This window comes from Acinonyx jubatus, chromosome A3, assembly GCF_027475565.1.
Source record: "Acinonyx jubatus isolate Ajub_Pintada_27869175 chromosome A3, VMU_Ajub_asm_v1.0, whole genome shotgun sequence".
Classification (NCBI taxonomy): Eukaryota; Metazoa; Chordata; class Mammalia; order Carnivora; family Felidae; genus Acinonyx; species Acinonyx jubatus.
In genome coordinates this window covers 44,117,252-44,143,858 of record NC_069388.1, presented here as the reverse complement: position 1 = coordinate 44,143,858, position 26,607 = coordinate 44,117,252, and the positions used below count along the sequence as shown (strand labels likewise).

The following is a 26,607-nucleotide window of genomic DNA, read 5'->3' as shown; positions in this document are numbered from 1 at the left end:
GAGAAACATAAAAGATTCATTTCTCTTACTCTCAACTCCACCAGAGTAAGTCCTTTCAGAGGTAAAAACTGTTTAGTAATCATTTCTGTGGGGTTTTCTTTACTTCTGTTCACTGGATATTTTCAGATATTACAGCTGAAGAAAACTATACCTGAAGGTAAGTGGTTGGCCCATTACATAGTTTCAGAATAGTCTTTAAGAATTAGAAACTGCGATGTCATTTTATATTTTGAAAAGGCAGGATTTAAGCAAAGTAGTGTGAGAGGAGACAAAAGATGTGGGGCTAACACTATCAAGTATCTGGGAAGAATTTACTATGCAATAAGAAGGATGTGTACATACACTGGGCAGGAATTTTCACGTTTGCTTTTAAAAATATCCGACTTCAGCTCTGGTCATGATCTTGAAGTCCGTGAGTTTAAGCCCCATGTCAGGCTCTATGCTGACAGCTCAGAGCCTGGAGCCTGCTTCAGATTCTGTGTCTCCCTCTCTCTCTGCCCCTCTCCTCCTCATGCTCGGTCTCTCTCAAAAATAAACATTAAAAATTTTTTTTAATAAAATTTTTAAAAAATAAGGCTTTATATGGAACAAAAATATCATATCCTAAATGATGGCCTTTCTCAATCCAGACTGAATTTTATAAATGACCAAGTTTCCAGAACACATTCATAGGGTCAACAATGCGTTTTATTATACATTTAAGATTTATACATTTCATATATGCTTTTAAAGCTTCAATTAACAGATAATACAAAATAAAAAATATGTATGCAGCAGTGGTTCTCAGGCACAGAATTTAGGAGGAGACGGGAGCAAGTTTTTCCCCTTAACATATAGTGAATATTATGAACCAAAATACTAAAATGTTTCCATCTGACCTAGCTGCCTTTTTGACTGAATTTTATTACAGTGAACAGCTTTAATAGTTATGATATTGCTAACTGGAAACAATAAGACTCAAATTTATAACCTGTATTTTCTTGAAATCTGCAAGACCTAAATAATTACTTTTCTCCTAATAGCGCTCCGGGATCATCTAATGAAAACAATATTGTCCATAAAATATCTGGAGCATCAGCCTAAGAACCACTGCCCATGGTTATTCAATGTCTTCAGGCCTCACAGGATGAGGTAATGGTATGATGGATTTCTTCTCAGTGTCTCTGGAAAGTGCTTTCCTCATATCTGTTAGGAAGCAAAATTTAATGTAAATACCCAAATATCAAAATATATGAAATCTGAAGGGTATACATATGTAAAGTTCCCATAAAAGGTTTGTCCCCTAGACCCTGAGAGAAATGTATTTAAATGAGACTCTTAGTCATAAGTACTCAGCTCTTCAAACGAATGTTCTTTTGTGAGAATCTCAGTAAAATTAACATACCTGTAACATAATAAAACAATTGATAGTAATTAATCATTGGTTAGTCAATGTAAGCTAACCAGTGATAAGTTCATAAAGGAGTTAAGGGAGATTTAAATATTAGATAATGCTCAAATTTAAAATATTAAGTCCAACAAATATTCTTTTAAATTTACTAAAATAACTATTTCAGTCTGTAGAATGAATGTAAATGTTCTGGTGGCTTCTTGGGGATACTGCCACGGAAGGGAGCTCACCATAAGCGTCCTCGTCAGGCTCCCCATTGCTGGCTGAATAGTACTCTATGACTGTCCTGTATACGCTGTAGCCCAGCTGCTTGTACATGTTGACTGCAACCTGGTTAGATACTCTTACAAAGAGATCAACAAAAAATCCACCCTTTCTTTAATTTAAAAAAAAAAAAAAAAAAAAGGAAAATGTTAGAATATGAGAAACTCTAGAAAATACTTATTTTTAAAAACAACACTTGTTTTTAGTTTGCTTTGACTACCATTCATAGAATGGTAGTACTAGAACCTTGCAGCTGATTTACCTCATACCAATTTTTACTTCTGAGGATTTATGACAATTATCTCGCAGTACAAAGAGATGAGTTTCTTTTGCATACTGACATTTTAAAACCTAGATTTTCTTAAAAGACAAACTTAAAAAGCATTTTTAAGCCACATTCTGTCTTAAATTACTGTGTATTTTATATCATAGTAATTGACATGCTCATTTTATCAACTAGCGATACAATACTTTCACCCATACGTGCAAATTAAAGATTTGAACAACAATCACCCATGTGGCCATGGCCCAAGTGTAAATACGGGACACTGGCAGCCATGAAGCCCTCAGTTTTCTCTGTCAGTGACAGCCACCTCCTTTACCCAGAGGTCCTGACTCTTGTGCTCATTAGCTCCTTGGTTTTTGCTGTAGATTCACCACCTACTATAGCTTTTCCTATTTTGAACTTTTATCCTTTGGTGATTTGCCTCTCAGTAAGTGGGAGTCAGCCTTGGTGTAGCTGGGATCTTATTTATCTTCCCTTTGTTTAGCATCCCATTGCATGGATGGATATATACTACAGGTTGCCCATTCCCCACAGATAATCCGGTTTTTACTATTACAAACTATGCTGCTGTATTTTTATTGTATGTCTCATGGTATAGTACAGTCTACAACTAGGGGTGTGGTCACTGGCTCATGGGGGCATCTTCAGTTGCTTTAGTTAATGCCCATTTCCCAGTCAGCTTATACTCCCAGAGGAGGGGAAGACTCCATTCCCACAGTACCAAGGCTTGGTTTATCAGACACTTTTATTTTTGAAAATCTCTTAAGTATCACGGGGCAATTTTAATTGGCATTTCTCATTACTAATAAGGCTAACTGTATTTTTGTAGGCCATTTAGATTTCTCATTTCGTACTGTCCTAACTGGTCTTTCACACATTTTTTCTCTCCCCGCCCAGCTGTAGTTCTCCATGTATTATGAATAGTTGACATTGTATAAATGATTACTGCAAAATTTTTCCCAATTTGTGGCCTGACTTATTATATATCTTTTGATGAACAAAGTTCTTTCACTTCAATGAAGTTGCAATATGAACGTCCTTTACAGTTAGCCTTTTTATGGTTTAAGTTCTTTTTACCCTGAGGTCATGGATGAACTCTCCTCTATTATCTTAAAATGGGTAATAGTTTGCTTTTCAAATCTAGGTTTTCAATAAATGTGGAATTGTGTATTGTAAGGTAGTAGTAATCTGGGAAGATTTTTTCCCATGTGGCTATCTAATTGTGCCACCATCTTTACTGAAGTGTATCCCTTCGTTGCTGATCTTCAGTTGCCTCCTCTGAGGTATGTCAATCCATACATTCCTGCATCTGTCTGCCAGTTCTTTAGTCTAAACTAGTACTCCAGCACTAACACACAGCTTACTCATTACAGCTTGATACCTGCAGGGGCAAACCCGCCCATTTTGTTGCTCAAGCAATCTTGACTCTTTCCATTCCCCTGGTAAGTTTCAGAATCAACAAGTCCCACAAAAAGGACTTGAGATTTTGATTGCCGTTACATTGGCTCTGTGGATCAATACCAGTTTAGCCTTCCATGTTACTACAGGTGGTTATCTCTCCACTTAGGTCATCTTTACGGTGTCTTGGTAACGTGTTAGAAAGTTCAGAGACCTCTAACAGAGCTTTTGTTAGATTCTTCCAAAGGGCTTAATGTATTGATGCCATTATAACTGGCATCTTTTCCTAAAATTTACTGTTTTTATAGAAATGAAATTGAATTTTATACTGACTGTCCAACAACTTTAACTTTTATTCTAAACATTTATTTGTAGCTTCTTGTGGTTTTGTTTGTACAATCTTAGATGTATAAAAACAAGAGTTTTGGTTTTTCTCAGTTCTCATATATTTTTCTTGCTTTACTGTGTTGCCTAGGATTTCCAGTAAATTACCAAAAAGGGGGTAACTATAGGCATCCTTCCTTGTCCCAAATTTCAAAGAGAAAGCATTCAATGCCTCATTGCTAATATTTACTACAGGTTTTTGGTAGATACTCTTTTTTTAGGTTATGAAAGTTCTCCCCTTCTATACTAACAGTTTTTAATCAATTGGATTTTATCAAAGCATTTTCTGCATTTACTGAAATAACAAATGTTCTTAATATGGTCCAACAGATTCTCACATGTTAAAAACAACCTTCCCCTGATATATCATCCTTTTTTATGAATTGCTGAATCCATTTTGCTAAGATTTTTCTGGGATTTTTGCATCTATAATGAGTGATTTTTTTTTCAAATTTTCCTTCCTCATATTTGTCAGGTTTTATCATCATGGTTATTCTAGTCTTAAAAAAAAACCCAACACTGAAGAACGTTCCTTCTTTGTGTAAAACTGAACTTATTTCCTAAATAGTTGGTAAAATTTACTAGAGAAGCCTAACATTCTGCAAAGATTTTTAGGTACTGATTGTAATCTGTTAAGGAAGGGGGTCTGCCTGCAACCTATTTTGGTAGACTTCTCAAACTAAGAACAGTTTTTAAAATTTTGAAAGAGTGTTTAATACATACACATACACACACATGAGATATTAGCTGGCCTGTAAAGTCTAGGTATCTATCTGGCTCAGAAAAAGTGCTGACACTTACTCTATACCCTTAATTTCTAATCATTCTAGCAGAAAGCATGTTTCAAATTTGTCATTATAGTAATGATTTGCTTTATATTCTTTCTCCTTGTATTTTTTATCAATTTTCTCATTTTTACCTTGTCACCGTGTACATAAAATTAGTAATTATTACATCTTCCTGATACATGAAATCTTTTACACCTGTTATCCAATGACCCTTTTTTTCTCCGTTAATTATTGAACTTATGTGACTATTGTTAATTTAAGTACACCAACTATCTTTTGGTTAGAATTTTACATGACAATTTAAAAAATTTCTTTCAATCTTCCTGTATGTTTTTCTTTGTCTTTTCAATTTTATTTGGTTTTACTGTTGTAAGACGACTTTAACATGAAGTTTTCCCTTAATAAGTTTTAAATGTACATTTTTTACTATAGGTAAATGTTGTACAACAGATTACAGAGTTTATTCATCCTCTTTAGCTACAACTTTATGCTTACTGATTTTCCCCCTGCCCCCCAGTCTCTGGCTACCACCATTCCACTCTTTGATTCTCTGAATTTACCTGTATTAAATATCTCATATAGATGGAATCACACAGTACTTATCTTTCTGTGACTGGCCTTACTTAGCATGTCTTCCTTTGTCTTTTAACTAATTAGTCCATTTAGTGTTGTATTTACTGATTATATCTGGATTCATAGCTACCATCTTATTTCATGCTTTTTGTTTTACCACTTTAATCTCCTTTTTCTCTCCTTATGGACTGATTTTTCTCATTCCACTTTTTCTGTTTGGAAATTATAGTTTCTGTTTTAATGTATATATTTAAAAATACATGTATGCATGTATGTGTGTATGTAGCTAGGTACACACACATACACGCACAAATCTGAACTATTCCAAAGTAATGAAGATTTAGAACCTGGAAAAGAAGGGAGCTTGGTGGTTTTCTACTCTGAGAGAGATTCTATCCCATAAATACATTAATCATATGCATAGAGTGGATAGCTAATTAGAACCCATTTCTTAACTCCTTATCCACCATACAATAATGCCAAATACTTTTAACGCCATTAACAAATGTGTGTAAACTAAAAATTTTCTCTTCTTCCTTGTTCAGTCCAGGGAGAATTCTTTAAATTCTTAAGGACTACAATTAACTTCTTTTTCAGCTAATGCTATCTCTTCCCTGAATGATCTCAAGTTCCTCTTGCCCCCAACTTGGCCCAGAGCATTTTCAGGTCATGGTTATTCCTTTAAAACTTCCCTTTATTAAGTCCATTAAGTGGAAAGCCTCAAGAGCCTTTCTCAGCAAATGTTCCCTTCCCTGTATTTCCCTATATATTTCTAGGCATTAAGAGGAAAAAATAAATGGCAGCTTGACAACTGATTAAACTCGTATATACATCTTTTACCTCTTTTTTACAATGGGAGCTGGTAGGAGTCTTTTAATTACATTACTTTTATCTCACATAATGAAGGTGTTTCACATACACAACAGGTCTTTTTTTTAAAAAGCCCTAATGCTGGCAGTCCCCAAACTGTGCTCTAAGGTGGCCCAAACTCTTAGAGGTGCTGTAGGATATTTCAGATGTTTGGGGAAAACACAGACAAATCTTTCATGTTAGACACTGGCAAACTAAACTACTAGTTTGCTATAACTCACAAATGCAGCATTACATGGTGTTAATTCCTTTTGGTGACAAAGTATCTTTATGAAGCCAGGTTTTAGCAGTTCCTATGATTAAAAGAACCCAATAAAACCAGAAAACCAGTATGAAAGAAGAATGCAGGTGGTTGTGTCAAATCGGTCTCCAAGGTATGAGAAGTCCTTCAATGCTCAAAAGGCTATAGATAACCAGTTATTTAACGATGAAATAAAAATATTTTTTCTTTCAATTTGTTTATTTTTTTCCAAATAGCTACTAGGTTATCAGGCCATAAATACTTACTAAGCAGTTAGGACATAACTTAAAATTAAACTAGAGGATTTTTTTGGCCTTAGGGGCACTGTGGAAAAAAATAACTGAGACGCCAAGGATGATGTTAACTGAATTCAGGAACATCTGCCACATTCTGCCACTAAAAGAAATCTTAAGAGCTAGTCTTTGCACCAATTGCCAAGCATATAAGCCTATGGTAGGTCACTCACTTTGCCTGAATCTTCCTCAGTGGCAAAACAGGGACTGTACTACTACTATGAATATTTGACTACTGAAGACTGAAAATGAAAATCCTGTAAAGTACAATATTCAGCCTGAATGGAAAAAATCTTATAAATGTTCACTATGAGAAAAATAGTCAAATTATTAAAAAGCAAGATCTCACCGTTCTGAAATCTCCTCTAATAATTCCATAAGTTTTGCAGCCAAACCAAGGCGTCGAAATTCTGGGGCAACAGAGAGAGCTGTGACATGTCCATGCCATTCTTCCCTAGCTACAGAGCCTTCTGCTTTACCCATAACTGCCAACAAAAGATTGCATTCAGTAATTAAACACATGGATTTACACAAAAATACAGAATGACTGTTGGTACATTATTATTATAAAGGAAACTAATGACAAACTTTAGTTTTTAAGTAACATTGAAAGTCATCTACCTAATGGTTATTGGTGCTTTTATCTAAATCTCACTTATAAATATAATGCTGAATCTAGTTGTAGAATGAGAATTAGAAAAAGGTTTTTTTTTCCTTTAAAAAGAATAACACTAAAAACACAACTAACTGAACATACATTTTAAAAATATCTGCATTTCAGAATCGGAACATATATTTTTAAAATATCTACATTTTACGTAGGTGGGTAGGTTATGTATATACCAATAGATAATGCACAGCTCAAATTTTCACTAGTAACCCTACTAATTCAATGAAGATGCTACCATTCCTATATTATGTACCAAACCATGTAGAAATGTAACATAAACATAGATCTAAAAAGCCTGAGACCATGTCTGTCTGGTTCAGGGCTGTATCCCCCTGGGGCCTACCTAGCACAATGCTTCAAACATAGAAGGCATCACCAAGCTGTCAAATGGTTGAAAAATAGAATTCTAGGCATCATGATTATACTTGCAATTCTGCAATCAATCTAAATCAGTTGAAACCTATACTAAAATCTCAACTGCCTATCCAAAAATGTTCTAGTGGTTGGTATTATACTTACTATAACCCATTAACTCTCCACCAGGTGCCTCTGCAACAATGAAATACTCTGGCCAGTGGGCGAGGTACTGTAAATAAAAAGGAATCCCATACTAGAGTCTTGTTAAGGAGTGTGGAAAGTAATTGACAGTAAGAAGTATTCTTAATAAAAGGAGTGTTATGAAGAAAGTTTCCTTTAAAAAATATATTATTACTTTATCCCCAGTCCTATATATGTATAATTTTGATAACCATAACCATGTCAGTACATTAAATATTTAGGTTAGCACTAATAATTTATAACAAAATTGACTGAATATATAACTTCAAATGTGAATGGAGACAACACCATGTAATACGAAGCAGAGAACCTGGACTCCCAAGTTCTTCTGTGTCCATACAGATCATACTGTATCTAAATCTCTGCACAGCACTTACCATCACCTGGTATTTGTTACTATCTCTCTCCCTTTTGAATATGAATGTCATGTTCACTCCATCCCTGGTGCTTGGCACAAAGTAGATACTCAATACATTTACTTTTCCATAATTGCACTAGAAAATTAGGGATTAGTTCCTATTTTAGCTTCAGCTGTGTGACTGTGAAAATAACTTTAAAAGTTAATCACTTCTAGAGTCAACTTAACAGTTACCCTGTAGTGTTTCCCCTCCATTGACTCAAATTCTCATTTTCTGGTACTACAAATAAAAGCTGACCTAAGAGTGAATGCCTGAATAATTTGCTCATTATGTAACTCTTCAACCCTGGCGTCCTTACTGATAAGTGCTCATTCTTATATTTCTTCTTAGTGTAAGCTTGCTGATGCAATTCTGAGGGGCCACCACCAATCACATTTTTAAGTTCCCATAAAACCTGTTCAGCAATATATTCTTCAAACTTCTCTGAAGGACAGCTGTTATTTTCAGCACTCTTCAAACATAACCCTTAACACAGCAGGCCAGCCAGTCTTCTCACCATGCAGCCACTGACTCACACCATAACTGCCTCTCCTCCTGCTAGGGGAGGAGCCCAGATGCTGTTCATCAATCATGAAGACCTGGCAGATTATTTCCAAACATGGCCTCACCTGGATAATGGGACTTTTACTATAAATTTTAAGTGTAACTAGACACATACCATGCAAGTTGATTCGCATCCTAATACTTTACCTTACTATACAGTGGAAGTTTTTCAGCCATTCAAAACAAAAGTTTTTTTAAACACGGAGAGGGTCTTTATTTTTTTAAACTTATTTATTTGCTCCTGCAGGGGAGGAGCAGAGAAAGTGGGAGAGAATCCCAAGCAGGCTCCGAACTGCATGGAGCATGATTCAGGGCTCAATCTCATGAACACTGAAATCATGAGCTAAGCCGAAATCCAGAGTTGGACACTTACCTGACTGAGCCACCCAGGCACCTCTGGAGGGGTCTTTAAAAGGTCATAATTTTTGAAATACAAATGAAATTCCTGATATTTTTGCTTTTTCGCTCAACTTTGTTTCTGATATGTAGCTTTGTTGTTGCCTATACCTATAGTTAATTGTTAATAGCTGTATAGTGCTGTATAGTGTATAAGTGCTGTATAGCACTCCGCTGTGTGAACAATTTAAATATCCTATCTCTTGAAAGAGACATCTGGGTTACTTTCAGTTTCTCAAAAAATCTTTTTAAATTCCTTCATGAATATAGTATAATTCATTTAACCATTTCCTTATTGTTATGTATGAATGTTATTGCAAATTTTTAATATTATAATTCTGTAACACATAACTCAGGGGTTAACAGACATTTTCTATAAAGGGAGAGATAGTTAAATATTCAAGGCCGTGTGGACCATATGCTCTCTGTTGCATCTACTCAAACTGGACAGTCTCGACAAAGCTACAGATAGGTTGTAAATTATTTGGCATGGCTGTGTCCAATAAAATTTTATTTACAAAAATAAAAATAGGCAGTGGACCACATCTGGCCTATGCACCTAGTTTGTCAATTCCTGACATAATTGACTCTACTATTATTTTCAGCTTCCAGGAAATGGAATTACTGTGTATTAATTACACTGCCAAAGCGCCTTCCAGAAAGACCGCAGCAAGCAGTTTATACTGTCACTAGCAATTTACGAAAATGTTGCTCTTACCCTCATCAGCACTGAGTTTTATCATTTCCCTAAATCCTTGATAATTTGATAGATGAAACATGGCATTAGAGGCACCTGGGTGGCTCAGATGATTGAGCGTCCGACTTAAGCTCAGGTCATGATGTCACAGTTGGTGAGTTCCAGCCCCACGTGAGGCTTGCTGCTGTCAGCGCAAAGCCCACTCTTCAGATCCTCTGTCCCATCCCCCTCTCTGTGCCCCTTATCTGCTCACGCATGCGCTCTCTCTCTCTCTCTCAGAAATGAATAAACGTTACACAGAGGACTGAGATTTAAACAACAAAACATGGCATCTCATTTTGGTTTTAATTTCCATGTCTTTTGACTGAACTGTGAGCCTGAACTGTGCCCTCTTTTGTTAAATTACCAGTCAATATTACCCTCCTACCCTGCAATGGATATGGAGTATAAGCTAGAAATCCAACTTTGTTTTAAGCTACTGAGAATGCGGGGTTGTCTGCTAATGAGACATAACCCAGAGCACCCCAACTTCACACATCTTTGCCCATTCTTCTATTGGGGAACACGGTAGATATTGCCAATTATTACCCCAGATCTTTTCTTTGTTTTAGTAACAAGCCCTAATGTAAAGCTGGGCTCATTCCCAGACTGTTACAGCTAGTAAGTGTGGCATGAAGCAAGTTCTAGTCAATGGGATACAGAAAGTCCTGTGTGGTACTTCCCAAAGGTACTCCTGAAAGGGAAGGTCTCTCTCACCTTCCCCTCTGTTGATCCTCCTGCCAGGAACATGGATGTGATGCCATTTGCTCTGGCAGCTGAGACAGGAATGCCAAGGCCACCCTGGGAGTGGTACAGTGGTTAAAATGCACAGCTGGGTCACTGGTGACTTCATGAAACCACCACAGACCACTCATCACCTCCAGACTTCATTCACATCAGAGAGTAATAACCCATCTTGCTGAAGTCACTGCTTTCTGTTGCATGGAGCCATATACCCAGGGGCAAGGTAGGCAGTGTTGCTGCACTGCTGAAGATTTAGGAGGTCATTATACTAGCAGCTTGTCAGGCAGATTTAAGACAACTCTTGTTCCCAGTTTGTTTTTTTTTTAAGTGCTTTCACTATTGCTTATGTTTCCAGGACTACAAGTTTTAAAGTTTTTCTATACTCAAGCCTATTTTTTCCTTTGTTCCTCCATGTTCCTTACTCCTAGTAAGCCTTCATTTAACTTTTTTTTTTTTAAAAAAGGATACAGTTTCTGTAAGTGGATCCAAGTTACTAAAAGAAACAAAAGAAATGTCAATAGTAAGCAGTGTTGACAAAACCAGTTTAAATAAGACACTGAAACTGAAAATATGCACAAGGAACACAAAACATGCCAAATCCACAACTTTAAAACCAAATTTAGGGGTAAGGAGGATGGTGTAAGCTACCTAATGGCCAAACTGAGCCATCACAGCCACTATAAAGATACCTATACGTTTTCATTTAACTGTTTCTTCCTTTACAAATTACTTTCTATTTAATACATCTGATCAAAACCTTCCATTTTCTAAATGACAATAAATCATTAATGGAACTGGAGCCCAACCAGACATGTAAATCACAAACAGAAGGTAAAACCAGCTCCTGCAGCATCTGGCAGGGGTCCCTCCAGCCAGTCTCTAGGCCTTCCCTGACAACTCCTTTCTCCTTTATTCCATTCACTCAGTGTGGGCCTCTCACCACTAGGTGTTTGCTCCCCTGTCTTCTACATTCTCACCTCCTCTTCCCACCACCCCATCCCTAAACTTTTGGAGGGAGACTCCTGGATCTGACTCTGGTGCGCTCAGCACTTGTTTCTCTAGCGTATCAGATCACAATAGTTCCAAATCAGCAGTTCTTACAATGTACCTACAGTCTGTCTACAAAGAGCTCTGCCCCTCACTTTCCTATTCAGTTAATGGAACCACTATTTTGCCAGACTCAAAACCAGCCACCTGAAAATCTACCTCTTGTATACCCAGTCAGATTCTTTCTTGGGACTCTTACCAATGCACTTCTCTAGGCCAGCAGTTCTCAAGCTTTTCGGTTTCAGAACCAATTTACACTCAAAAACTAATAAGGACCCCCAAAGAACTTCTGTTTATGTGGATTATATCTATGGATATTTAAATTTTTAATATTCATTTTAAAATAATAAATCAATTACATGTTAATAAAACCTTTTTTTTTTAACTGAAAAGTCATCCTGCTTTCAAGAATAAAATTTAGGGGCACCTGGGTGGCTCAGTCGGTTAAGCATCCAACTTCGGCTCAGGTCATGATCTTGGGGTTTGTGAATTTGAGCCCCAGGTGTGCTGGACACACTCTGTGCTGACAGCTGAGAGCCTGAAGCAAGCCTGCTACCGGACTGTGTGTCTCCCTCTGTCTCCACCCCTCCCCCGCTCATGCTCTCTCAAAAATAAACACTTAAAAAAAATTTTTTTTTAAGTACAAAATTTAGCGACAAGAGTGGCATGGTTTTAACAATTTTACAGATCTTCTTAATGTCTAGCTTAAGAGAAGGCAGATGGATTCTCACATCTGTGTCTGTATTGCTTGGTATTGCAAGTCACACAACTGGAAACTCCACTGTGCACTTGTGAGACAATGAAAAAGGCAAAAAACCCATCTTAGTGTTATCCCGAAAATCACTTTGACCCTGCAGAAGCTTGAAAAGCCCCAGCCACAGCTGATCACTGCTCCATACAGTGTGGGAATACACTCTCCCACACCTCTCAACGACTACTTTATAAGCCTCTCATCTTGCCCCAACTCTCCAAGGCCACCCCTTTCCAATCTCGGCTGCTTCCTGTTTCACACAGAGAATACACAACAGCAGGCAGAAAGCTTCACCAAGATCCCACCACCAAACCCACCCACCTGTACCTCAAGCGTCTGTGCCCCTCTCTACTCGCTCTCCTGTGACCATGCCTGGACTGCTGGTGAGCAGATCCACCCCCTCAGTGCCCAGGTTCCTGCTCCCACAGTTCTCCTCTAATCGTACACACACACTGCACATTTAGCCATCAGCAGCTCTTTACATGGCTCCTCACTCCCTCCACTTGAAATGCTCTCCTTGCTCAGCTTCTCAGACCCACTACTGGCTTTTCCTCCCAACTCACCGGGCCACCAGGTCTCCTTCAACACTTAACACCTAAGGCACCGTCCTGGAGCCTCTTTTTTCCTATCCACAGTCATTCCACCACTGATGTCACCTATCCTCTCAGTTTTTGTTTTCTGTTTTAACATTTATTTATTTAAGTCATCCCTACACCCAGCGTGGGGCTTGAACTCACAACCCCGACATCAAGAGTCACACGCTCTTCTGACTGGGCCAGTCAGGCGCCCCTAACCTCCTGGTTTTAATACCATCTACATAATGTTGCCTCCCTCCACCCAAATTTCTATGTTTAGCCCAAACTTCCCCACCTGGGTATCTCAATGCACTTTGCAGAGGAGCCCAACTCCTAGGAGAGCCTCTCCAAGATCTAGCCCTGTGACTCTGACCTCATGCTCCCACTCTCACTCTGTTCCAGCCACCTTGGCTGCCTCCTCCAGTCAGAAACAGGTACCTATGCACTTACCAATCCCTCTGCCTGGAAGTTCTCCTGCCCCCAATATCCACCGGACTCACTCCCTCATCTCCCTAGGTCTTTCTGCAGTCACACCTACCCTAAACACTTACCTAAAGTTGAATCCCCACTCACTCCCTATTTCCCTTCCCTGTTTTCATGTTTTTCTTTGGACTGAATAATAAGTTCTACAGTCGTACTTCCTTCCCCACCCCCTCCAAAATGTAAATTCCATAAAGGTAACATTGTTTTGCTTTGTTCATTGCTGTGTCTCTAGCACTGATGCACAGTAGGCATGAAGATATCTATCCAAAAATGAGTAAAACACCTGTTGAGTTAACTGCAGTGCTTCTACATCCACGGCATCTTCACTTCCTACTGCAGCACCCTCATCCAGTGATTCTCAGTGTTCTCTACGAAAGTGCCCTAATCAGTGTGTGAAGTTGGAGGACATGGGAAGAGGAGTTCCCAATGGCATATTCTGAAGGGGCCTTAACAAGCTAGACAATTCTTTGACATCTAAAGTTTTATTGTAAGTGTTTGTGCTTATTTTCTTTCTTCTATATTCATTTTCATATAAAATTAGGGCTAAGCCTCCCCAGATCTACAGTTAAAACAAGGTTTTGCCCTATACACTCTTGAAGCTTCAAGGCGCCTTGCGCCCCCCCCCCCCCCCAATGGCACCTCCCAGACCCAAACCTCTGCCAAGTCATCATCTCTGGGCCCTTGCCAGGACATCCTAAGTGGCTCACCTGCCTGGTATACCTCCTCTAATCGCCTCACATTCCACACAGCTCTGTGGTGAAGAGCTAGGGCTCCAGAGCACTGGCCCTTAAACAGCCAACGATTTGCATTTTCCAAGGTTTCCCTGGTGGTCGGGGACCACTCTGAAAGAACCACTGTTCTACAGCCAATCTCCTGGATTAGATTCCCTGCTTCACCCGCTCCCACCACAGGGCTCTATCACCTGGGGCAACTGACTTGAACTCTCAGTACCTTAGTTGACTCATACAAAAAATGAGGATACTGAGAGCACCTTCTCCAGAGAACTGTGAGGATTACATGGGTTATTACAAGTGCCAGCACCCATAAGGCACAGCGGGAGCTCAACACAACTCACCTGAGTTACACTGCTTTGTGGGAGAGGCTCATTAGAAAATTCTTACCAACAAACAAACAAGTCTGAACCCTCCAGCGACGGAGCAAAAGTCCAGTTTCACCAGTTCCTCTGGCCGCTCAGAGAAACCCCCTACCACAGTCACACTTGTCTCTCAGTTGTCTGGCCACACTCTAGGTTTTCTCACCTTCACACCTGCTTCCTTCTCCAGAACTTCCTCATCACTGCCAACATTTTATCCATCCTTCAAGGCTCACTCCCTCTTTGAAAGGTTTCTAGCCAACTCCTCTCAACTTCTTGCCATTCTCTTGACACTTGAATCTGACCCACCCAGCTGTCTTGAAAGTGGATCTGGGATTGGTTGGTTGGTAGGTAGGTAGGTAGGTAGGTAGGTAGGTAGGTGGGTGGGTGGGTGGACAGATAGATATATGAGAAAGTCAACATTAACAAAACGCTTAACTGTAGAATCCAGCAGATGTGTCTTTAGATGTTCAGGGTAAAATTCTGTCGACGTTTTAAATGTTCAGAAACTTCCACAATAAGATCTTTTCTTAAAAAAAAAAAAAAAAAATGTGCCTGCAAGTCACAGGTCCTGCCTTAACACGGACTAAAAGAAAGTACACACAGCGGGTCTCCACCAGCATGTGCCCTATGCCCCGACTCCTCACAACACAAAGTTTTCCAGGCTGGATGCGCCGCTTTGGTAACAAAACGCACAAAAATCAACCCGGACCAAGAAAGGAACGGCGGCGGTCGGTGCCACCATCACAAGGTTTCACTCGGGTACTGATTAACCATCACCAGGTGGGCTGCAATCGTCCGTATTCCCAAAAAAACACTTAGCTGTTGACCTCGCAACGACCTCCGCGGCGGGCGCCTCGGTGCTGTCCGCTGCACAGAAGACGAAGCCGAGTCAGCTGGCCGGACGTTGGCTGCAGGCGGCAGAACCAGAGCTGGGCTCGGGCCGCTCCCCCACCTCCTACCACTCGCGCGGGCGCGTCGGGACAGCCATCGCGACAGGACGCCCGCGCACTGCCCCGGCCCCAACGAGCACGCAAGGATGCAGGATGAAGTCTCAGCACCTCAGCCAAGGTCAGCGGGGAGCTCCGCACGTCCGTCCCCGCCCCGGCTCTGACCCCGCGGCCCCTAGGGAGGCGCCAATGGCGGCCGCCGGGGGTGGCTCCCGCGGGCCGCGGGCCCCGGCCCGGGAAAGGGGATGCAGCCACCAGCGTCAGCCCTGGGGGCCTCACTCACATGTTGTTGAAGCGGAACAGGTCATCGCACGTGAAAGCCCGGAGCGTGGTCATCGCACCGCCGCCGCCGCCGAGGCCGGCTTGCCGCGAGCCCCGCCCGCCCTGCCGGTAGTCGCTTTGCGCGGGTCACCGCGGGGCGGGGCAGGGAATTGCTTCCGGGCCACGAGTTGCTTGGCAACCAAGGTGGCAACACCGCTCCCTCTGGCGGCCGGCGTCTGGAATTGCAGTGTCATTCTTGTAAAGTCGCCGGGTTCTCCCCTTTCGGAACCTCAAAACTACTCTGCGGGAGTGACTGAAAGAAATAGGTAGTGTGATCTCCTAGGAAGGAAACGAAAAGCTGACCGGGGCTAGGAAGCCACCACTGAAAAGCGGGGTTCAGGACCACTTGGGTGCCCGGTAATAAATGAGAAAGAAAGTGGAGCCAAATGGGAGAATTCATGCATGGTTCAGCGCTGCCTGTCCCAGTGATGTGTAATCTCAAATCTTCTACTACCACGTTTAGGAACATAAAGAGAAAGGTGAAATGAGTTGTAATAGTAGATTTTATTTTACCCAGCATATAAAAAATATTATCATTTTACATGTAATTAATAAAATTATTAATGGAATGTTTTACTTTTTTGTTGTTGTTGGATTAAGTCTTTGAAATCTGGTGTGTATTTTACATTTGCAGTATATTTCAATCTGGGAGCTGAACTGAAATCGGAAATACTTGTTCTGTGTTTAGATTTCATCAAATGTATACATAAAATGTATGGTTAAAAAGCAGATTCTCATACTCAAACTGTGCCAATCATACTAAGTTTTCAAATAACCTAAAGGAATAATCAGTTTTCAAATTTAAATTTATGTTAAAGTTAAACGAAGTTAAACATTTCATTCTTCAGTAGCATAAGCTACATTTCTAGCACTCAGTAGCCTCATAGGTAGTGGCTGCCACCATATTGGATAGTACAGGTCCAAAGGCTAAGAAATGTCCTGCCTACTTATGAAGGTTCTCACCCCTCTCTCCTTTGTTAAGCAATTACTGAGTTGGTCTTGAGGGACATATTGCAGAGGTCAAACTAACCCATACCACTCCTCAATAAATCTGAATTCCTAGGTCTTCACATCTAACTGCCCTGGATCCCAAGGCTCCACAGGGATGCTCGGCAGCCCGCTGCCCAGACTTGTGGGCCAGGCATGGAAGGAGGAGAGCAGATGGCTGAGGAAGTAGGTAAGCCCATAAGAATGATCTCCCAGGGCATGTGGGTGGCTCAGTCCATTGAGTATCAGACTCTTGGTTTCCACTCAGGTCATGATGTCACCATTCTTTGGGCTCCATGCTGACAGCACAGAGCCTGCTTGGGATTCTCTCTCTCCCTCTCTCTATGCCCTTACCCCATTCACACTCTCTCTCAAAATAAACAAATAAACTTAAAAAAAAAAGAAAAAGAAGGGTTTCTTTCCCTAGATCCAAGCTTATCTCCAGGCATTGTTTCCAAAAACCTCAACAATACAGGTGAGTGTAAACACACATGCAATAGTTCCTGGAGCATGCAAACTCATATCCACAGGTTCTATAAATGCACTAGGAGGGCAGAATATGAGCTCATGATCTCAGCTACTGTCTGCCAGGCATTTAAACGGGGCCATATTTTAGAGGCAATTTCCTATCAGGAAAACCTAATGCACCATTTTAAATGACTGATAAAGGATCATTTTTAGGAAAGGTAAAATTTGATTTTCAAATAAATGTAAGATGAGCACATGACAAAGATTTTAATTCACTAATTGATGAAAGAAACAGTAAGTTGTTACAACCACTTTAAAGGAGAATTTAAAGTGCACAAGGCAATCAGGAAGATGTAAAACTGGTTGATACCCACAGAGTGGTAGTCTACTGCATCTTCTGGACACACATAGTGCACTTCTGTTTCTGTGGACTAGAGTCATTGTCTTTACTATCAGTTTTCTGCAGCTTACAGAGTTAACCTTGGAAGGGTGTACCAAACAACTAGTCATCTTGTGTGTGTGTGTGTGTGTGTGTGTGTGTGTGTGTGTGTGTGTGTGATTTAACACTGCACTGAAACTAAAGAGATGACAGACTACTGTAGAAATATGGGTACTTAAAGGTTTCCTTTAAAGCTTAAGACTTTGTAAACATCGTTACTTCATTGTTTTCTGGTGTTTAAAGTTTCTGGGGGAAAAAGAGTAGGCCAGCATGATTTTTGTTTTCCCTTTTGTGGGTGACTTAGTTTATGTTGGAGTGTCATTAGTCATAACACTTCCAGAAATAAAACATTCTTTTTTTTTAATATTTTTATTTATTTTTGAGACAGAGAGAGCAGAGCATGAGCAGGGGAGGGGCAGAGAGAGAGGGAGTCACAGAATTTGAAGCAGGCTCCAGGCTCTGATCTGTCAGCACAGAGCCCAACATGGGGCTCAAACTCACGGACTGTGAGATCATGACCTGAGCTGAAGTCAGACGCTTAACCAACTGAGCCACCCAGGCACCCCCAGAAATAAAACATTCTTAACGGCACATACATTTTAAACCTAGTGAATCTCTGTAGTGCATGTCCTAATGCATTTTAGCAGTTTAAACGCTGAAATTTACAACAACCACCAAAAAAATCAAAGCTGGATCACTCCCACATAGCCAGTGGGAATGTAAAATGGTGCAGCTTCTCTGGAAAACAGTTTGGTGATTTCTTTAAAACCTAAATATGCAACTACCATTTAACCTGGCAATTGCACTCCTGGGTACTTATCCCAGAGAGATGAAAACTTATATTCACAAAAAAACCTGTATACAATTGTTGAAGCCAGAGTCAAAATTCTGTGTGCTGTGTGATTCAATTTATGTGACATTCTGGAAAAGGCAGAATTATAGAAACAGAAAACAGATCAGTGGTTGCCAGGGGCTGGGGTTGGGGGAGCAGAAGGGAATTATTGGAGAGTTTCATGGGATTGATCATTACTGAGTGTTTCTGTCAAAATTCATAGAACATACACTAAAGAGAGTGAAAATTTACTGTATGTAAGTTATATCTTAGTAAACATGACTTTAAAAAAATAAAATCAATAGTTCTTACATTATTGTCCCCACCATTTCAATTAAAAGCATGAACTACTTTAAACCCTATCAAGTCTTACAGTTTTGGGGGGGCTTCTAGGACATGCTGTTATTGATTTCTGTTTCAATTTTATTTTTAACATGCAGGAAAAACACTGTTTCTCCCCACATTAAAGATGACTCATAGACCTTTTTATTTATTATTTTACATTGTGTAATTCCTTTTACTGCTTAGTTAGAAAAAAAAAAACTACAAGCTTTTACCACATTTTATCACAAAACATTTTCCTGCTCATTGAAACAAAACACCATGTGCTCTTCTGTAAACAGTGCTGACCCAGGTTCACATCCACCATGGCAGAATTCCACATTTAAACAAGCAAATAGCTTGGTGTTTCATCTGTTGTTGTTCCGTTTCTTTTCCTTCAGATCATGTGAAAAGGACAAAAGCACAGTACATATATATATTTTGACAAATCCTAGGCAATGTGCTTGACAATAAAGGAACTTGGGTGGGTGGTTGCCTTCAGATAACAAATTTATTTTTTATAAAATAATAACTGAGCAGGGTAGATGCATTGACTCTGACCATCAGTGTAATTATGTTCGGTTTTGCTAAGCAAGTTTTACGGGTGCGCTCACCGTTCATACTAAGAGGTGACTGCAGGGTTCCATTTAAGCAAGGGACACTGCATACATCTACTCCTTACCAATACCTCACTAAAAGAATTAAAAAATTTTTTTTCAAGATATACATCCATAAGAACAAAGAGAATGAAGGAAGAGACAATAGCCAGCGAGAACTGGCAACAAAATTATGGATGCTAATAAACTAATTTAGCAGATAGAATAAAGCCAAAAGGTCAGTGACTGCAGGAGGAAAGGCCAAGAGGCAAGGCAATTAATTCATGGGGCAGAATCTGGGGAAGCTTGGGGAAATAGACAAGTCAGGTATGAGAAAGGGAGAAGATGAGACCCTTTCTCCCTGGAGAGGCACAAGAAGTTGTGTGCCTGAGTTCAGAACACAAGCATGAAGGGTGAGGGTAAGACATCCTACTGACAGTGAGGATTATTTGAAAGCTGGCATCCTGAATAATGACCCCCTGCAAACCTTTTGCCTGCTTTTCCCCCCAAATGCTGGGAGCTAAATTGACCCCAGTCGGACATTAGGGAATTTTTTTTGTGGGGAAGCTGCCTGACCCAGGAGAAAAGTCCCAAAGATATTCACGTTTTCTCAGTCCTCTGACAAAAGGGACAGACTGCCACATAGGTACTCTAGGCCACCAATTCACAAACTCTCCTCCATATACATGATTTCCAACAAGCTTTGTGGTGCTTTATATTTAATTATGAATAGCTAAAAATCACTGAGCATTTGAAGAGAGACTCTAACCCAAAAGACAGAGATCAAAACAATCAAACGAAAATAGAACTGGATGAACAGAAAAACGCTAAACCAGATCATCTTATAATGAGGTATGAAGATACTGCATCCACAGAAAGAAAGAACAAATTGTTATAAAAATTACATCCCGAGACAAAAAAAATTCTGGGAAATTGCAAATATGTTATTATAAATAAAAAATCAATAATTGAAGCAATGCCCCAAGTGTAAGAAATATAGACAAAGAGACAGTAAGGATCAAAGGTAAAGAAAAAGAGAGAGAGAGAGAGAGAGGCAGCTCAATCTAATAGGTCCAATATCCAAATAATAGGAATTCAAGAAAGTGAAAAAGAAAATGGGGAGGAAGAAATGGTCATTTTAAAAATATAAGAAATGTCTTCAGAATTTAAAAATATGAATTTCCAGAGTGAAAGAGACCATGGAGTCTCTTCCAATTGATTAAAAATAATCCACAGCAAGGTACATCACTGACAATTCCAAACAGTATGGATAAAGATACAATTCTAAAAGTTTCTAAAAAGATCTGGAAAATGTAAGGAAGGTGTATTAGTTCACTTTCGCTAATTAGCAAACCACTCAAACTTAGTGACTTAAAAATAATTTGTGGGTTGGTTGGGTAATTGTTCAGGTCTGAACTGGATGCATAGCCTTAGACTGCCTCACTCACATGTCTGAGACTTCCTGGAATGGTGATCTCTTGTCTTCCAGAAAACAAGTCTGTATTTGTTCACAAGGGTGATGAGAGGACTCTCAGCAGCAAAACAGGGCTAGCCCAATGCACTTTTCAAACATTTACTTGCCTCGTGTTTTTGACCAAGGTAGGTCATATGGCTGGGCCCTTGGTCAAAGTGGAAAGAGATTATCCAATGTTATAGATAAAGTGAAATACGATTCTTTGGGGGCCATTATATCAACTATGTAAGATACACACAAGGTATACGTTGATAGAAGCAAGGATTAGAAATCAAATGGTATCAGACTTCTCAACGGCATCTCTGAAAGCCAGAAGTCAAATGAAGGAAAATGATTTCTAACCTGCAAAATTCTAAGAGACCATTTCTAACATAGAATCCTCTATCCAGCCAAACTATCAAGCACCAGTAAGGATAGAAAAGTCAGAAGAATATGTAAGGCCTCAAATATTTCACCTTTAATTCTTCCTAATGGTGTGCTTCAAGAAGACAAAGAGGTAAGTGAAGAAACTAAGCAAAAAAAGGTGGCGGGCACACAGGCTATAGGAAATAGGATATTTAACTCTGTAGAATGGTAAGGAGAATTCCCAGGATGACATTTCACCTCAAATATTTCACCTTCAATTCTTCTGATCCTTTCCCTTGGCAATCGGCTGGCAAGGCCAAGGGAGCCCACTCTCTTCCATTTTGAACAATTCACTCCTTGGTCACCAAAAACACTTAAATATATCTTCCACATTTTTCAAAATTGATGAGTAAAATGGCCCTCTGATGAATGCATCCTCAGGGAAGAAAATGTCTTTAAAAGAATGTTGTCTGTCCTTTCAGATAATAAAAAAGCTCATGAACTTCCTACATCATGTGCAGTGTGACTAATTAATTCTCCAGACTACATGATGATGTCTGCGTGCACGCACACACACACACACACACACACACACACACAAACACACACGTCTGTGAGCAGCTGGCCCAGACAGAAAGAAACCTTTCCAGTTTTTGTTCACTCTCACACAGTAAGAGGTAAAAGAAGACAACACCCAACAAAACGAGCAAAACCCACCTCATTTCCAGGCTTTCCCCACACCCTTCAGGTCTCCTCTCTTTCCTACAGAAGCAAGAACATAACATAAAACCTTGAGGTAAATCCTTATTTCCCGATACCTGTATTTTAAACCTTCTGTGATAATGCAGGTGGTTTTAAGTGAGGTTATCCACCCCCCTTTTTTTAAGTAAGGCTCGAAGCCATTTTCTTCTCCTTTCTCCAGTCTTATAACAGCAGCACACCTACATTTGTGTAACTGTATTGGCTGCACAAATGCCGTTACCCCACGTATGTCTGAAACTGATACTTCTCAATCAAAGTGCAACAGATAATCTGCAGATTCTGCCAAAACGTAGTCTCTGATTCAGCAGGTCTGGGAGGGGCTCAAGATTCACACCAAGGAGATGTAACTCTTGGCCCGGGGACTGTATTTTGCAGCCGAATGTCCAACTATCTGTGTAATGAGATTTTGCAGTTTGCCAGGTATCATGCTGGTAAAAAACCAACCTTTCCAATGTCCTAGCAAGTTCACATATATATTTACTTTTGATTGGTTAAAGAGTCTTTGTGACTTTATTGCTCTTGGCAGGTTTTCATCTTTCTGTTCAGGGTAGATGCATGTCTACTGACCGCAAAGGTGAAAGCAAGTGAGGAAGATAAAATTAACTCAGAGTGCAATCTGATAAATGAGTCCATTTTCTGATAATCTGTAGAACTGGCAAGACATGAGAATTGTGGCCAGCAGAGATAAAGAAGATCACATCAAACACCTTTTTCTTTTGAGTAAAGCATCATGCTTTTCAGCGCAATCCTGTTAAATAATTATGCATGCTTCTATAAATATCTATATCTAAATACACAAGGGAATATAATAAACACAATAAAAAGTGGAAAAGCTGTTGAAACAATTGCTGACCAGAGTCACACTTCTACTTAAGTAATAATTTCTTTCTGGGAAGGTTTACAGCAGACTCCATGGTTGCAGAGATGGTTCCTCTCAGGATCTCACTCAGACCATGACTGGGGAGCAGACAAAACTTGTCCTTGCAACCTCCCTTCCTCCCCTCTCCCTTCTTGGCAAAAGTCCCCACTGGCTATGGGCCCTGTCGATACTCTTGGCCTGTAGGGAACACTGAGAAAATACTGCCAATTCATACACAGACACACACACACACACACAGACACACACGGCCACCACCACCACGCTCATCAGCAAAGACAAAGTTACAGGATGGCATTCACTCTAGTTTTAATCCTCCCACACTGGGCATCCCACCCCAGTATATTTTGCTTAAACCTTCAATACCTGTTACTGCCTTTCTTCTATTTCATAAGAAACTTGCCAGTGGGTAATAACAGAAGCAGATAAGTATGAATAAACAGTAGTGGAAAAATTTCGAAGAAGTTGCTTATCTAATGATAATAGCAACTAATATTTAATATGCTCGTGGGGTGCTGGACACGGTTCTGACTTTGCGCGGATAAATTCCTGCAGGCCCAGTGGCACTCTTGTGAGCCAAAATGCTGTTATGACCTCGGCCAGTGAGAAGTATGTGTTTGACAGTGTGTATATGTGTTTTTTAATGGATGTAAGTGGTGGATGCTTTTTAAATTTTATATATACATATAGTCATTTTTAGCTTTCTAAATTATTCTCAGTTAATATGCTAGGACTGCACTGTCCAACAGGGTAGCCACTAGCCACGTGTAGCTTTTGAACATTTGTGAAATGAACTGTGAACTGTGGAATGAGTGCAAAAGACACACAAGATTTTGAAGACAGTGTAAAAATAAAATGCATCTTTAATATTGAAGTTAATTGTTAATTGTTGAGGTATGATACTTGGGATATCATGAGCTAAAATATATCACAAATCTGTTACTTAAATAAATTAGGAGTATGGTCATATATTACTATTAATTTTACCTATTTCTTTTTCCTTTTTTTATGTGGCTACTAGAAAATTTAACATTACCTATGTGGTTTGCTTCATATTTCTATAGGATGACGCCATACTAGAAGTACCCTGTTCCATGGTCTTCTGCCGGCTGAAGAAGATCGAGAACCTGCACTTGGTTAGGTGTTAGTGGCTGTAGACAAGGTCTTCATTCTCCTGGGTGTGTTTGTATCTTCAGACCTGTGTCTTGACCTAAACTGGTGTTTATCAGGCCCAACTTCACAGTACAGTCACCTTGGAAGTTTTAGTGAGAATGGCTGTCTGGACCCCATCTGCAGAGACTCATGGTCTGGGAAGCCAGGGCATTAAGAGTTTTAAAGGCCTGCAGGTGATTTGAAGAAGCAGCCAAAGCTGGGAACCTGATCCAAATAGGACCAGTGGACCCTGAGTCCCGGTGACAGATGGGGTGGGAGGACAGCGTTTGCACTGGGGCCTCGTTCACACTCTGAGTCTCTGGTAGGAAGTAGGGAAGAAGCTGAGGAAAGGACATGCCCAGTCAGAGCCCGCCTGTTGGCAAAGAGCCTTGTAAATGGCCCTCATTGAAACCTACTGGAGAGAAGCCCCGCCTTCCAGAGCCGTGGTGGGGGCAGTGGGAGGAAAGAATAGGAACAGAGCTAAATGAGAGGAATTGCCTTCACTTGTGGGAGGTGAAGCTTCCCAGGGAGCTGATTACAGAGGTATAGGCCCTCCTCATCTCCATTGTACACCCCTGAGGAAAACCGTAGCCCTGAGCAGAGTCTGGCTCAGGCTCGACCACCCTGGGCTGTGGGCTCTGGACTCCTTCCCCTCCAGACTGGCGAGAGAGAGAGGGGGGCTGTGTTTGGTCAAGGGAAATTCTCAGATTCATTTCTGTAATGCAATTATAAAGGTCTGTTATGTGGAGTGTCTCAGAATTCGGGCATATTCCACTGTGGAAGAGTTTCTTACAATCCAGACAAGAAGCTGCCCCCATTCCCTGCTCAACTGCCTCACTTCTATCAAACCTGATTTTCCTGCTGGGTTAGGGGTTTGAGGGCAGACCTCGGGTACTGCTCCATTAAATCTCTAACAGATCTTTCTGAATCATTTTAAAACTTCCCGTGTCCATCTTCCTGGAAAAGCCAGTGTTTGTGTGGGAAAAGTTTGGGCCATCAGCCACCCATCCTTTGAGACAAATAGATCTTTTTCAAATAAATCCTGTTATCTGACACAACTACCAGATATTGGCCTCCTCCCTCCCAACACCTCTTCCGTTTTTCTTTCTTGTCTGCTTATGAATCTACAATGTTATATAAATTTTTCACATCTCCAACTTGATTTGGGTTAAATAACCAATAACACTTTTGGTTTGAAATTCACCATCGCAAACATGGTCTGAAAAATGATTTTTGGGAGTTTACTATCAGATATGGCCAGGTGATTAAAATAACCGTGGCCCATGTACTGTGCCATCTCTCTCTGACTTTTGAGGGGTAACCAGGCAGTGCTGTTAACAACCAGGATGCTCTCATTTCTAGTCTCTTTAAGAAGATGAAGGTAAGAGATGCCCAATGGAGGCAAAGCCACATTTATGAATGAACGCATTCATGGTTAGGGTTCCTGCCTTTTGTTTTCTTATACATCTAAAGTTGTAACTTCCACATGATACTGAACCACTTTATTAAGCTTCTATTTCTATTCTGTGTCCCTGAGGGGGGAATATTTGGCAGTGCCTACAACATTAAAAAAAAAAAAAAGAAATCTTTTCCTCTGGCCGGCATTCAACTTTTATAACATAATTTTAGATTTGGAAATACATTATTTTCTCCCTCCACCCATCATGTATATTTTTACTCTCCCCTTATTCCTTCCAAACTTCGCCAAAATCTGTTTCCTGGCAATTTGAGAAGTGAGAATGTCTGCGTGGGGGGAAAAAAGTCAAGACACATGTTATGTTGTAATTTTAGCAGGGAAACATTGCCCAATGACAAAACCAGGGGCTGTCTTGTGATGTTTTCTTCTGCTCACACGGAACTTTTCCTGTTTTGATCTCTCTCTCATCTCACTGAAGGCTGCCTCCCATTCAGACGTTAGGGCTTGCTTTAAATCACTGTGTACTGACTTCTAAGGACAAGGAAGATGACCTGAATTTGGAGGGTGAGGAGGAGGGCTATATGGATTGAACTGGCCCCATGTTTAGTTCATTGTGAATATAAAAAGCAGGCAGCTCATCTAGCTGTAGTTCTGATCCTTAAGTATCCATCTAACTGATGGGTTAGAAAGTTCATTCGGTCAACAAGGACTGGTCAAGGACTTGCTATCTGCCAGGCACAGCTCCAAGCACCAGGAATATGGACGCAAAAAAGAGTGCCCCCCCTGTTGGTTTTGAAAGAGTGTTCAACTTTTGGACAGGGCACTTCAGAGGTCACAGTAGAATGGTGGGAGGTGTCTTCAGGGCCCTTCTGATTAACAGTGATTTTTCTCTATGTTCAACAAAGTCGTGTTCTGTCCTAGATAACACTGGAAATCCTTTCAGATCAGAACACTATCTTTTCCTTCTACTCCTGGATTTTTGCCTCTTATGTGTGTATGGTCTTCTGAAAAAATGCAAACTTTGCCATTTCCTCTCCATGGATTATCTAACCACAAACACTGGTGTGCATTTCAGATTTGCATAACGTGGTGTGGTGCATAATTGTACTCTGCTCCTTGAAGAAAAAAAGGACAACTCGATATTTCAAAACTCTTCACACATGA

General features: G+C 40.3%; 1 protein-coding gene across 4 annotated transcripts; it reads right to left on the bottom strand.

The window, feature by feature from the left end:
• Window positions 1–669: 669 nt before the first annotated feature.
• Window positions 670–15,873, bottom strand: NAA20 (N-alpha-acetyltransferase 20, NatB catalytic subunit). Of its 4 annotated transcripts, XM_015071105.3 has the most exons (6): window positions 15,736–15,871; window positions 11,022–11,046; window positions 7,677–7,767; window positions 6,837–6,972; window positions 1,621–1,766; window positions 670–1,185 (listed from the first exon to the last, which is right to left on the bottom strand). In XM_015071105.3, exons 1-6 carry the CDS (start codon window positions 15,786–15,788, stop codon window positions 1,100–1,102), a joined length of 537 nt encoding a protein of 178 aa, XP_014926591.1. In that variant the 5' UTR covers window positions 15,789–15,871; the 3' UTR covers window positions 670–1,099. The 4 variants fall into 4 exon arrangements, with proteins under 4 accessions (XP_014926591.1, XP_014926595.1, XP_026925293.2 ...); XM_015071109.3 differs by lacking the exon at window positions 1,621–1,766 and having other exon boundaries at window positions 15,736–15,873; XM_027069492.2 differs by lacking the exons at window positions 11,022–11,046; window positions 15,736–15,871 and adding an exon at window positions 10,527–10,976 and having other exon boundaries at window positions 7,677–7,743.
• Window positions 15,874–26,607: the final 10,734 nt, after the last annotated feature.

Bases quoted from the DNA above. Each gene is read 5' to 3' on its own strand.
- NAA20 (XM_015071105.3), bottom strand. From the start codon at position 15,788: ATGACCACGCTCCGGGCTTTCACGTGCGATGACCTGTTCCGCTTCAAC. The intron at 11,047-15,735 runs GTGAGTGAGGCC...TGTTTCTTTTAG, and splicing joins CTGTTCCGCTTCAACAACAT to TAACTTGGATCCACTTACAG. The intron at 1,767-6,836 runs GTGAGATCTTGC...TTTAAATTAAAG, and splicing joins TTAGAGGAGATTTCAGAACG to AAAGGGTGGATTTTTTGTTG.